This window comes from Eulemur rufifrons, chromosome 14, assembly GCF_041146395.1.
Source record: "Eulemur rufifrons isolate Redbay chromosome 14, OSU_ERuf_1, whole genome shotgun sequence".
Taxonomy (NCBI): domain Eukaryota; kingdom Metazoa; phylum Chordata; class Mammalia; order Primates; family Lemuridae; genus Eulemur; species Eulemur rufifrons.
The window spans coordinates 2,701,918-2,714,788 of record NC_090996.1 but is presented as its reverse complement, the minus strand read 5'-3'; the positions used below and the strand labels follow the sequence as shown (position 1 = coordinate 2,714,788).

The 12,871-nt window shown below is 38.6% G+C and overlaps 1 protein-coding gene across 1 annotated transcript in view; it reads right to left on the bottom strand.

The window, feature by feature from the left end:
- TYW1 (tRNA-yW synthesizing protein 1 homolog) overlaps positions 1-12,871 on the bottom strand; it is a 171,889-nt gene that overhangs the window by 155,217 nt on the left and 3,801 nt on the right. The window contains exon 4 of the mRNA XM_069485639.1: positions 2,016-2,117. Within this exon, the coding sequence (XP_069341740.1) occupies positions 2,016-2,117 (102 nt within the window). The remainder of the gene's footprint in view (positions 1-2,015; positions 2,118-12,871) is intronic.

Genomic DNA, 12,871 nt, shown 5'->3' with positions numbered 1-12,871 from the left:
CCAAGAAAAAAATACAGAAAGATCTCTAAAACCTTACCTGAAAAATTAAAGCAATAAAATTTTTAAACATAATGTAACTTAACACTTGGCACCATCATCTACACAGGGAAACAAAACATAGGCTGAGTATTCCTTATCCAAAATGTCTGGGGCACTGTTCCGGGCTTCAGACTTTTTCAAATTCTGGAATATTTGCATATATGTAATGAGCTATCTTGGGATGGGATCAAAGTCTAAATACGAAATTCATTTATGTTTTATATATACCTTATACATATAGCCTGAAGATACTTTTATAAATTATAAACAATATTTTTAATAATTTTGTGCATGAAATGAAGTTCTGTGTACTGACTGTGATCCATCACATCAGGTGACGTGTGGAATTTTCCACTCGTGGCATCATGTCTGATGTTTCAGACTTTGGAGCATTTCAGAGTTCGAATTTTTGGATTAGGGATACTCAACATCCTCAGTCCTGCTAGACTAGTATTTCATCTGCTTGAATGTATCTTAACAGTCCCAAGTCATGAGCAAGTTATAAGTAATCTCTTACTTATAATTATCAAAGTTTGCTAATAATTTTTCACAAAAAACTTAGAGCAGATTCAAGCTACTCATCTGCACTCCAGTATGTTTACACAGGGGACCAAGAATTCGACAGTTATAGCTAGGAATTTTTCCACTAAAAAAGGGGCTGGAAAACTACAACCCACAAGCCAAATCTGGCCTGCTGCCTGTTTGTTTTAAATAAAGTTTTATTGGAATGCAGCCACACCTGTTCATTTACATGTTGTTTATGGCTGTTTTGTGCCTCAGTGGTAGAACTGAGTAGCTGCATGGCCCACAAAGCTGAAGATACTTAAAACTTGGCCATTCACTAAAAATTTGTCAACCCCTGTCCCCTGCTCTAATTGTTTCTCCAATTTTAGCTGCATCAGACTCACCTGTAGCAAGGTTAAAACAAAGCCCCATACCCAGAGTTTGATTCAGGGGGGCTGGCTAGTCTAAGACCTGAAAAATCTTTATTTTTTTTTTTAAGAGAAGGGGGTCTCGCTGTGTTGTGCGAGCTAGAGTGCAGTGGCACAGTCATAGCTCACTGCATCCTTGAATTCCTGGGTTCAAGCGCTCTTCCTGCCTCAGCCTCCTGAGTAGCTGGGGCTACAGGAATGCAACACCACATCCAGGTAATTTTTTTTCATTTTTTTTTTTTTTAAGAGATAAGGTCTCACTATGTTGCCCAGCCTTGTTTCGAACTGCTGGGCTCAAGCAACCCTCTTGCCTCAGCCTCTCAAGTTGCTGGGATTACAGCCACGAGCCACTGTACATGGCAGGAATCTTCATTTCTAGCAGGTTTGCAGGAGATGCTGACAGTGCTGGTTTAGGGACCTGGGCGTGACTGAAGGTGGGAAGGGGCATTTGTCAGGTGAGGAAATTAAACCCTCAGAGATATTAAGTGATGCATTGAGGTTGAACAGCTAATAAGAGATTTCTACAACTCCAAACCCATAAGCTTTCTGCTCTTGACCTTTTGGTCAGATTACCCATGATCCACAGGGCGTAGCACTCTGCCATCAATAACAATCCTCCCCTGATTGTGGGGTTCAAAGTAGGGGAAAGGAGGGAACTTCAAATGACACTAGCTTACCCATCCCCACCCGACCCAGGAGAATCTAACACACGAGAGGGGCAGGCCCCATGCCACATCAGAATCAGTGTACCACACTGCACACTACATTCAACACTCCTGATTCACACTGAAAACTCAACCAAACGGGAGAGTGAAAGGGGGCATGGTGGTACGAGCCTGTAGTTCCAGCTACTCGGGAAGTCAAGGCAGGAGGATCACTTGAGCCCAGGAGTTTGAGGTTGCTGTGAGCTACGATGACAAGACTGCACTCTAGCCCGGGCAACAGAGTGAGACCCTGCCTCAGGAAAAACAAGTTTAAAAAAGTATTAAATAAATAAATAAATGTGAGAGTTGACGTTGAAGAAAAAATAAGACAATTACCAACCTCTTCTACCAGATGATCATCTGGATCATATTCTTTCAGATTAATAACTGCCACAGGCAGATCTAAGGAGGTAACTGCTTCAGCAAGAATCGTTGCAAATCCCTAATAGGAAAAAAAAAAATCAAATAAAGTCTTCAATAAGCCAAATAAGCAAAATACAGACCTCATTTACCCCTGTAGGCAAGAGAATATGGCATTCCTCCTGAAAAATTTTTCCATTGACTGATATTTATCATCATAAACACAAATACTATTCTCTTGTCTACCATTTTCTCAAGCACCATGATAGAGATCGATTATTCAGTCGTGTTGTTTTCATTCTATAAGGGTGTAAATAGGACAAAATTGGCATTTTGACAATCCAGCTGCTTCACCACACTAGAATAAACATATAGAAGTACAAAAAGAAATAATGAAAAATGAAGAGAATGGAAAATATAAACAAGAACAGGTTGACAGATAGGAGAAAGCCCTAGGGAAGAATTCATATGCCTGACAGAACCCCAGAGAGGCTCTGGGCTGAGTCAGCCACCACAACCAAAGATGGAAGGGAATCCTGGGGCAGAAAAGAGCCAATTAGCTGAGAATTTGTATGTAGGACAAATGCACACAGAAGGTCACAGAGCCTAAGCAACACTTACCGTTTACCCCCAAGCAAAACACCTGCCAGTTCTTCTCCAAACAAATAAACCAAATTTGGGGGGAAGCTAAAACTTCTAGCCAGATGTTGGTACCCCAGGAAAACACTCTCCTCTTTTTTGCTTGGCAGTCTTAACACATGACTCCCTACCTACAAGGGCTATTAGCTGAAGCTAATTCATTTATAGGGCATCTACCATGCCAGTCTCAGTTTTGGGCAATACAGTAGTCCCTGCTTAACTGAAGTTTTACTTTTCCAAGGATGCAAGTACCCGTGGACCCACCATCCAAAAATATTAAATGGAAAATTCCAGAAATAAACAATTCAAAAGTTTTAAAATGCATGCCATTCTGAGTAGCATTATGAAATCTCTCACTGTCCCACTCCGTCCTGCCCAGGATATAAATCAGCCCTTTGTCCAGCATCTCCATGCAGTAGACACCACCAGCCCATTAGTCCCTTAGTAGCCATCTCAGTCATCAAATCGAAAAAACATAGCATGCTCAGGGATCAGTACTATCCCTGGTTTCCACTGGGGGTCTTAGAACATATCCCCTGCAGATAAGGGGAGACTACCGTATTACACAACACTGAACAAGACAGGGCTCCTGCCCTCAAGAAGCTTATGGAGAGAGAATAAACACAGAAATGGGAAAAAGTATTTCAGATGGTGACTGGTGCTATGGAGGAAAACAAATCAGCATCAAGAGAAAGAGTGCAGGATTGGAGGTGGGGAGAGTTGTTATTTTACGTAGAAAAGGTCAGGACACTAAAAAATAAATATTTGGTCTTTGTCCCCAGCAAAAAGCTCCCAAAACCTTTGAAATTTACTGTCTTCTGTATGCTAATGAGATGATTCATTGGGGAGGGACCTCAGGTAGCTTCAGGACAGGGCTGGTCATAAGAAAAACCAACCAACCAGAGGTTAACCTCAGCACCTCCCACTCCCCATCCCCAACCACTGGGGAGAGAAGAGGGCAGGAGATTGAGCTTAATCACCAATGGCCAGCGATTCAATCAATCGTGCCTACATGATGAGACCTCCAAGAAAAATCCCTAAAGGACAGGGGCTTCCGGGTTGGTGAACACCCTGGTGTGCAGGTAAGGAAGCAAGCCCAGAGGAAGTACATCCCTACCCCTCCTCACCTTGCTCTATTCGGCTCCTCCATGTGGCTGTTCCTAAGTTGTATCGTTTATAATATCTGGTAAGCGTAAGTCAAGCTATTTCCCGAGTTCTATGAGTTGTTCTAACAAACCTGAGGAGGTTGTGGGAAAGTCCAAATTTATAGCTGGGACTTGCGACTGGTGTCTGAAGTGGGGACAGTCTTGTGGACTAAGCCATTAACCCCGTGAAGTCTGATGATAACTCCCAATAGTGGCTCACTCCTGTAATCCCAGCAGTTTAGGAGGCCAAGGCAGGAGGATCACTTGAGTTCAGGAGTTCAAGACCAGCCTGGGTAACAAAGAGAGACCCTGTCTCTACAAAAAATAAAGAAATTAGTCGAGTATGGTGGTGCACACCTGTAGTCCTAGCTACTCAGGAGGCTGAGCCAGCAGGATCGCTTGAGCCCAAGAGTTTGAGGTTGCAGTAAGCTATGATCACGCCAGCGCACATGAGCTGGGGCAACAGAGCAAGACTGTGTCTCAAAAAAAAAAGTTGGTATGGATAAAGGACGTGTATTTGGGGTCAGAAAAACACTGCAGTAATGCAGTAGCCCTCAAGGATAAAAGTAAGATTTGAGCCAAACCTGATGGAAGTGAGAGAGCAAGCCATGAAGTTATCCCAGGCAGAGGGAACATTTAAGTGCAAAGGCCCAAAACAGGGAGCACCCTTGGCAAGGTTACCAGGACTGGAAAAGAGAGGACCAAGGAGCTGAGGTTAAGATCATTAACAGAGAGCCACATCTATTGGACCTCTGGGCCATTATAAAGATTTTGGCATTTGCAAAGTGAATGAGGGAGTCATTGTAGGGTTTTCTTGGTTTGTTTTTTTTTATTTTGAGACAAGGTCTAGCCCTGTCACCCAGCTAGAGTGCAGTGACACAATGATAGCTCACTGCAGCCTCAGATTCCTGGGCTCAAATGATCATTCTGCCTCAGCCTCACAAGTAGCTGGGACTACAGAAGGGGTTCTTGCTTTGTCGCCCAGGCTGGTCTCGAACTCCTGGCCTCAAGTAATCCTTTCACCTCAGCCACCAGAAGTGCTGGGATTACAGGTGTGAGCCACCACGGCCAGTTTAAGCAGGGGGTAATACGATTCCTCTTAAGTTTTCACAGAGTCACTGAGGTTGCTGAGTTGAGTGTATAACGGAGTCGGGAAGGGCTGAGCAGCACTAACGCAAGGAGACCAGTGGTAAGATGACTACCATAATCCCGACAAAATGTCATGGCAGTGTGAAAGTTGTCAGAATCAAAATGGAATCACTAATATGAAGAAAAACTTGACAAACAGAGCCAGGAAAGGACAGGAAGAGAAGGTTCTCACCATCGCAACCTTCCACAAAGAATACTTCTGCAAGGACATCTGCCCAGCAACTGCCTGTCCAACTTGGAACTGGCATCACCCTTGTTATTGATCTTTACAGCCAAGCATAATTATTTCAAAACAATTATGTAACCTCCTCATTTTTTCCTTTAAAAACTTTTCCTCTGTGAATATGCAAACAGTTTCCTATGGCATGTCTATTCCCACTGCAATGCTCTCTTCCCAAATGAACATCATTTTCTTTCTCTAACAGAGAATAATATTCATTTGGGAAGAGAGCATTGTGATCTGTTTGTTATTTAGGTTGACATATACAAGTGTCAGAAATGGGACCTAAAAAAGATCCCCATCAAAAGGAATTGGCGATTCTTGGAACCAGTGGACAGCACTCACTTGAGCCTCTGAGCTTCCCACTTCTACGGTTCACCTTTTTTGCCCTTGTGACTCTTCTCTCAGGCTAAGCCTCCTTCCTTTTGGTAGAGGCTTTTATGTTATGTGGCATCTGATTTGGATAAGGCCACATTAATAAAGGGCCATATATCCCTGCTGGGAAGATAAAAGACTTCTTGTCTTTGTGGTAAGTCCTTCTGGTACAAAGACAAGTGTCTTTCTGGATTGAGCAGCCTTGTTTCTATGGAATTTACATTCTGTCTGTGAGGCATGTCTTCTGGTGAATTTACTTTCAGTCTAATCTACCCGTCTAGTTTTGTATTTTTTTGATCTGCACACCTAGGTTAAAATTTTTGGGAACATTCTTATCTTGGTTTCTTTTCATTTGGTTTGACTCTTTTACCTTGCTTATTTCTGAAAATCTCCAAAGAACAAAAATAAACATTCTGGATGTGGACACAGGATGGCTAATTAAAAGCCACTATGGAGGTTGCCAACATCTAAAACCCTAAACTCCTGACAATCCAACAGGATTTACAGGATTTTCTTTGCTCTTGGGAAATGAACGAAAAACAGAATGGGATTCTCAAACACTAAAGCATGCCAGGTTTTCTGGGACTCCAGTTGGTTACATATTATGGCCTATTCTTGTGCACATTTTTAAACTCACAGGCATACTACAAAAAGGAAAATTCAGAGCTCAAATGATCATCTTTGAAACCTACAACTATAGAGATAACATGTAGAGTCGTCTAAGTTCTCTATCCCTATTTTTTTTCCTGTCTACAGTGAATCTGCTGACTTTTCTATTAGTGTTGAGATAAAACTCACTGATTATGGCATTCCAGCCAAGATATTAAAAAAAAGAGGAAGTCATCTTAAAGGGCTTTCAAATTAATGGCCTTACAAATTACAACAGTTCCATGGTAACGAACAACCTGGACATTTTTTAGAAATATAAATTTAGGTTTGCCTAACAATTGTATATTATGATAGAATGCTTAACTGAAAAATTAATAATCTAAAAGAAAAGCAACTAAATAAATGTTTATAGAAGTTAGGCTCTCAGACAAAACAGGTCTAAATTTTCAGCTCAGAGCAATAATATAAGGTATCTCTGTCCGGCATAAAAATTTTGCTTTCTGCCACACAAAGGACAGAAAGGAAAAGCCAGGGGGAAAAAAAGGAAAAAAAGAAGCTGCTAATAATCTTCCCCCCACATTTACTACACACCAGACCAGTAGACAAAAGATAGATTTCTTATTAATTCAAGGCTACTTGGAGATTTTATTTTTCTTATACAATTTGGCCAGACCTAGCTAAAATGTAACCCTAAACTCATTATAAATTTAAAAACATAAAAAAGAGGATAAAAGAGGTTTTTTTTTTTAAATCAAACTGCCATGGAAACTGACTTATCCACAATTTTGGTCCACAGCCTTTAATAGATTAGCTATTAGGGTTAAATAAAGTGTAGCCATATGAACAGGTGCCAATTTTGTTAGAAATATAATTTGGATCCAAATGTCTTTTATAAACTGGTGAGTCTGTATTACTATCACCTGACTAAAATTCTAAAATGAAAACTCTAAGATCTTTGTGTTTGTACGTTTGTTTAGATGTGTTTATGCATATGTACATGTACATATATACATGGTAAAATCTGGCACAGTTGACCATAAATCCCTTAAGGATAAATGACACCCATATACAATATGAGATATACAGTAATTAACCCACATGCCTTTTAGTTCATGTGACTTAAGTAAGTCTGTAATAAATAACTTGGTTTTAAAATTATGGTAAAAGAAAAATAGAAATGTCCTCAAAATTGTCAGCATACATTTTTGCCTGAGTTTACTGATCAGTTTTATATTTGTCTCTACTAGATATTTTAATGTGTCGGGGTTTGGCTTGAAGGTTATAAAACTATAAACCCAGCATAAAACAGACTGATCTTTGCATAATTTTTTGAGAAATAAAACTAATTTAATGTTGTTGGTTTAATGAAAATAGCTGTATCGGCCGGGCGCGGTGGCTCACGCCTGTAATCCTAGCACTCTGGGAGGCCGAGGCGGGCGGATCGCTCAAGGTCAGGAGTTCGAGACCAGCCTGAACAAGAGCGAGACCCCATCTCTACTAAAAATAGAAAGAAATTATATGGACAGCTAAAAATATATACAGAAAAAAATTAGCCGGGCATGGTGGCGCATGCCTGTAGTCCCAGCTACTCGGGAGGCTGAGGCAGTAGGATCGCTTGAGCTCAGGAGTCTGAGGTTGCTGTGAGCTAGGCTGACGCCACGGCACTCACTCTAGCCCGGGCAACAGAGTGAGATTCTGTCTCAAAAAAAAAAAAAAAAAAGAAAATAGCTGTATCTTCTGAGTTATTGGCAAAATACCCACATATTTAAGTTTCTCAAGTAAACACCTGATATCCAACAGGCTATAAAAATGGTTACTAGGAAAATAACTTGAAATGATGACCAGCTTTGTCTCAGTTCTCTTAAGGAATCTAAGTAAACTGTTAAAAATGCATAAATTAAGTAAATGTAAATAACATAAACACTTATAAATGCACTTTTCATGTAATTTGAAATCTTAAAGTTATGTTAAGTTAAATAATAGATATTCATTAAATTTCTGGGTCATTTCCAATTAAGATTAAAAATTATGTTATAAAGGACACGTTTCTAAAAATTATAAGAAGGCTCTCATCTATAAAATACTGGTATGTGACAGACAATTCAAGACCATGCTTCCTATGTTTCAATAAAATTTAAGGTTACTAAGAGTTAAAAATTTTAATATATAATTCTATACAAAGTATGCCAAAAATGTATTTTATAAGAAAAGCACAAAATGGTATTCTTTATTGAGAAAATGAGTAATTTTGTCTAATTTAGATGTTATTTAAAGGTTGTTTCAAAATATGAAATAACATAGAAAGGAACCAGTAAGTAGAAGAGAGAGAGATGTGAAGAAAATTATGGATATGAAACTGAATTAATATTTGGTAAGGAAAGTTAAAAAGAAAAGAGAATATTTTTGTATTAGGAAGAATCTTGTATGATGTATTTTTGTCCTAAAGTAAAATGACAGGTTATTTAAGAAAGAAGAAATATGGGACAAAGCAGAAAGTCCAAGCACGTGGTCAATGGTCTGAGTAAGTTGTAATAAGGTAAGTGAAAAGAAAATTTATGAAAGGAATTTTGCATGGGATCACATTGGCTATAAGTAGAAGGAAATGATTTATAAGTCTATCTAAAGATTGAGCTTTGATATTAAAAATATACTAATACAAACCTGAAAATTTTGGTTTTGTTAAACCAAACAAGGTTTTCTTGAAGTATTGAAGATTTGCTCTTAGTAAAATTGCAAAAGATTTTTAATTCTAAAATGTTTGTTTTTCAAACTTCTCAGATTTATATCTCAGAAGTTCAACTTTTACTGTACCTCACTGGGTATGATTTACAAGCCAATCACCAATATCTTCTATTCTTTCTCCCCTTGAAAAGATATATCTTTTTGCTTGGCAGAGGTGATAACTCTCTCCTTCAACCTTTTCTCCAACTCCTGTAACTTTTTTTCTCTGGTTCTAACTCACCCATTGTGTCCTGACACACTGAAATGCTTATCTTGAAGGTCTAAAACAGCAATGTTTTCCTCCAGCGTAACTTGATTCTATGCTCTTGGCTTTTCTTACTGTGTCCGAGGTGTTCCATGACACCAGAAAACGCTCCATGCTGTTACTCAGAGCCATCTACTCCTCTACTCAAGATACCAGTTTTCTTGTTTGCATTCCTTTATAATATAGCATATACTCATAATCCTGGACACACTCTTGCTGTATTTGGTAAAGTATACTTTTATGAACAAAGAGAAAAGCGTTTGCTTTTTTTTCCACTACTTGATTCCTCAAAAATTTGGAAAATATTTGTAAGTATTCTTATTTTTATTTACATATATTCAGTAAAAATCTGCTCTCTCTCCAAAAGCAGAATACAATTGGAAACATTGGTTATTATAACCAAGGTTCTGACAGAAATATCATTTGAGGAATGTGCATAAAATGCCTGACTTCAAGAGTCCCCAGCCTTACAGTGAGTAAAAATTGTCACTTCCTGGCAGGCCCAAGAACCTTAAGACTGTAAGCAAAATCTAAAGTCTGCCTTGGTTTGGCTTCCTAGCCTCAAGAGGTTTTTTAAATCTAAGATTCCTATGTGATCAATGTAGAGAGAAAATGTTATGTGTCTAAAGAAAAACTATAATATACCTGTTATTAGACTGTAGCCCTGTGCATTGTTTTCAAGTTCTTATCTATCTGTAGACTGGACTAGATCCTAAATTCTCCTAATTTCTTCCAATATTTGGCTACAACTCTCCAACTCAAAACAAAAGCTAAAGTCCTACAAGCTGAAACTAGACAAATTTTAAGGAACGAGCCTCACGTCTAATGTATGGGCCACACAAAAATGTCACCAAACCACCTGATGTCATGACCAGAGACATTCAAACTACAAAACAGAAGTTAATATTTTCACACTGTAGACAGCTTTTCCCGAGACATTGGAACAAAACTCCATATCACAATGAGATCTTACTCCCCTTAACATTATCTTTTTCACTTGGCAGGATAATAGTGTAATTAACATTTCACAATCAATAGCTCCTTGATGGTAACTTACAGAACCTAACCTAAAAAAATCCTTTAGTACATCCATTGGTTAAATAAGAAAATGTCTGTGCTATTGTTAATATACTATATGCTGCTGCACCTGAATAAATTCCTCTGGGAAAGTTGAGACTCATGTACAAAAAATAAGAAAACAGACAACATGGTTACAACAGGGCTCATCTAATTCCCTATGATCATTTGATGTATCCAACTGATTGTATGTAACCCTAAATTCATGGGTCAATGGAATTGTCATATTACTATTAAGTTTACTTTGTATTTTCCCTTTTTAAACTTTGTATCTGTTACTTGTTATAATTTTGCAAAGTACATCTCCTAACAAAATAATGCTGGCCCAGCACTTTAAGAACTTAATAATGGACTCTAGGTAGACTTAGCCTGAGAGCCACTCCCTGCCAACCTCTCTTTCTGTTCCAGTGTGGCTAAAAGGGTTCTGACACCAACTCCTAGGCACTAGTCACTCCCCCCCAGTACGGGTCAAGACCAGCAACTCTAACAGCTTCATCCCAGCATCAAGGAATATCAAAACCTAACTACAGGATGATTGATCAGTTATGCTTTCAGAGAAAGATCTTGATTAGAAGAGAAAATGTGAAAGTTTCAGAATCAAAACATAGTCACTAATGTTAAGAAAACCCTGACAAATGGAGCCGGGGAAGGCCATGAAGAGAGGGGTTCTCATGCTTGTATGCCTGATAATGAAAAAGACTCTGCACAAACCACAACCTTGCACAAAGGCCATTGCAACCTTACACAAAAATACTTCTGCAAGGACATCTGCCCAGCAACTGCATGTCCAACTTTGGACTGGCATCACCCTTGTTATTGTTTTTGTAGCCAAGGATAATTATTTGAAAACAATTACATCCTCCTCCTCATTTTTTCTATGAAAAACCTTTGTCTTCCTTTATCTCCCCGAATACATACATAGTTTGCCATGGTATATGTATTCCCATTGCAGTACTCTCTTCCCAAATAAACATTTTTCATTTAGAGATCCTCTGTTATTTAGGTTGACATTGGCTTGGACCAGGACAATAGCAGGGAAGGTGGTGAGAAGCGATTGGAATCTGAATCTAATCTCACAGTAGAATCAACAGGATTTGCTGACAGACCAGATATGGGATATACGAAAAAGAGAAAAATCAAAAGTGTTTTGGACTAAGCAGCTAGAAGGGTGAAGTTGTCATTTACTAAAATGGTAAGGATGATAAATAGAATAGGTTTGGGTAGAAAATTGGGAGTTCAGTTTTGAGCACATTGATTTTGAGATGCTTAATAGACATCCATATGAAGACCTAAGATATAGGCAACTGGATATGAGAGTCTGGAGTTGAGAGTACAGTTCAAATTAGAAACATAAATTTATAATTCATCGTCTAATATAGGGGTCAGCAAACAAGGCCCACAGGCCAAATGCAGCCCTCTGTTTTATATAGAGCTTATTGGAACACAGCCATGCCCATTTATTGCTTATTGTTTATGACAGCTTCCACACTATCAGCAGAGTAGCTGCAACACCACGTGGCTTGTAAAACCTAAAAAATATACGTGTAATAAAATAGCTGGCCCTTTACAGAAGAAGTTTGCTAACCCATGAACTAATAGACAGTTTAAAGCCATAGATAGTAAGATCCCTTAGGAAGTAAAGTGGATGTAGATAAAGACAAGTCTCAAGGACTGTGCCTTGAGACATTCCTACCTTTAGAGGTCAAGAAGATGAAGAGAAACCAGCAAATGACAGTAAGAAGACCAGGCTCAGTACAGCAGGAAAAAAAAAAAAACTAAGAAAACAGTCTACTGAAAGTTAAATGAAGAAAGTATTTCAAGAAGAAAGAAGTGGTCATGCAGCTAATAAATCAAGTAAGATAAAGACTAAAAATTAATTAGCAACATGGAACACACTAGAGCATGTATGAGCATGCCAGCCTAACTGGAGTGATTGAATTGGAGGGATTCAAGATAAACAGGAATAGGGAAATTGGAGACAGCAAGCACAGACAATACATTGAAGGAGTTTTACCATAAAATAGAGTAGAAAACTAGGATAGTAGAGGGGGTGTAGGGCCAAAAGGTGGCCCAGCATGCCCTGATCCTCCCTGCACAGAGCATTCAGTGAGAATTTATAATTAGAGAAAACAAGTCTGTTCACCCAGTAATAGAAAGGCCACACCAGCTATGCTATCATTCTGTCCTAACGATGAACAGAAAACCACGGATCACCAAGATTATAATGAGAACAAACATCAGGAAAGAGAAATACCAGCAGCAAAAAAACTGAAAGAGAAAATATATCAGGAAGAGTAAAAGAAATTCAAGAAGATAGATTCTTAAATTATGAACAAGATACTATAAAAACTGAATAAAAAACAAAAAGGCATTTTCACAATTAAAAACATAACTGCTGAAACAAAACATGCAAAAAAGGATTTAGAATGGAAATCCAAGAATCCAGGATAAAAAGAAAAAGTTACAGAAAGCATAACAGAAAAGATTTGAGACATAGAAGATCATCCCAAAGGATCAACATCCAACTAACAGGAGTCCCAGAAAGAAAGACTGAAAAAATGAAAGAGAAAAAATATATCTACAAAATATTAGCAGAACTAATGCACACAAACTTTCAAAACAAAAGAGCCCAAGTA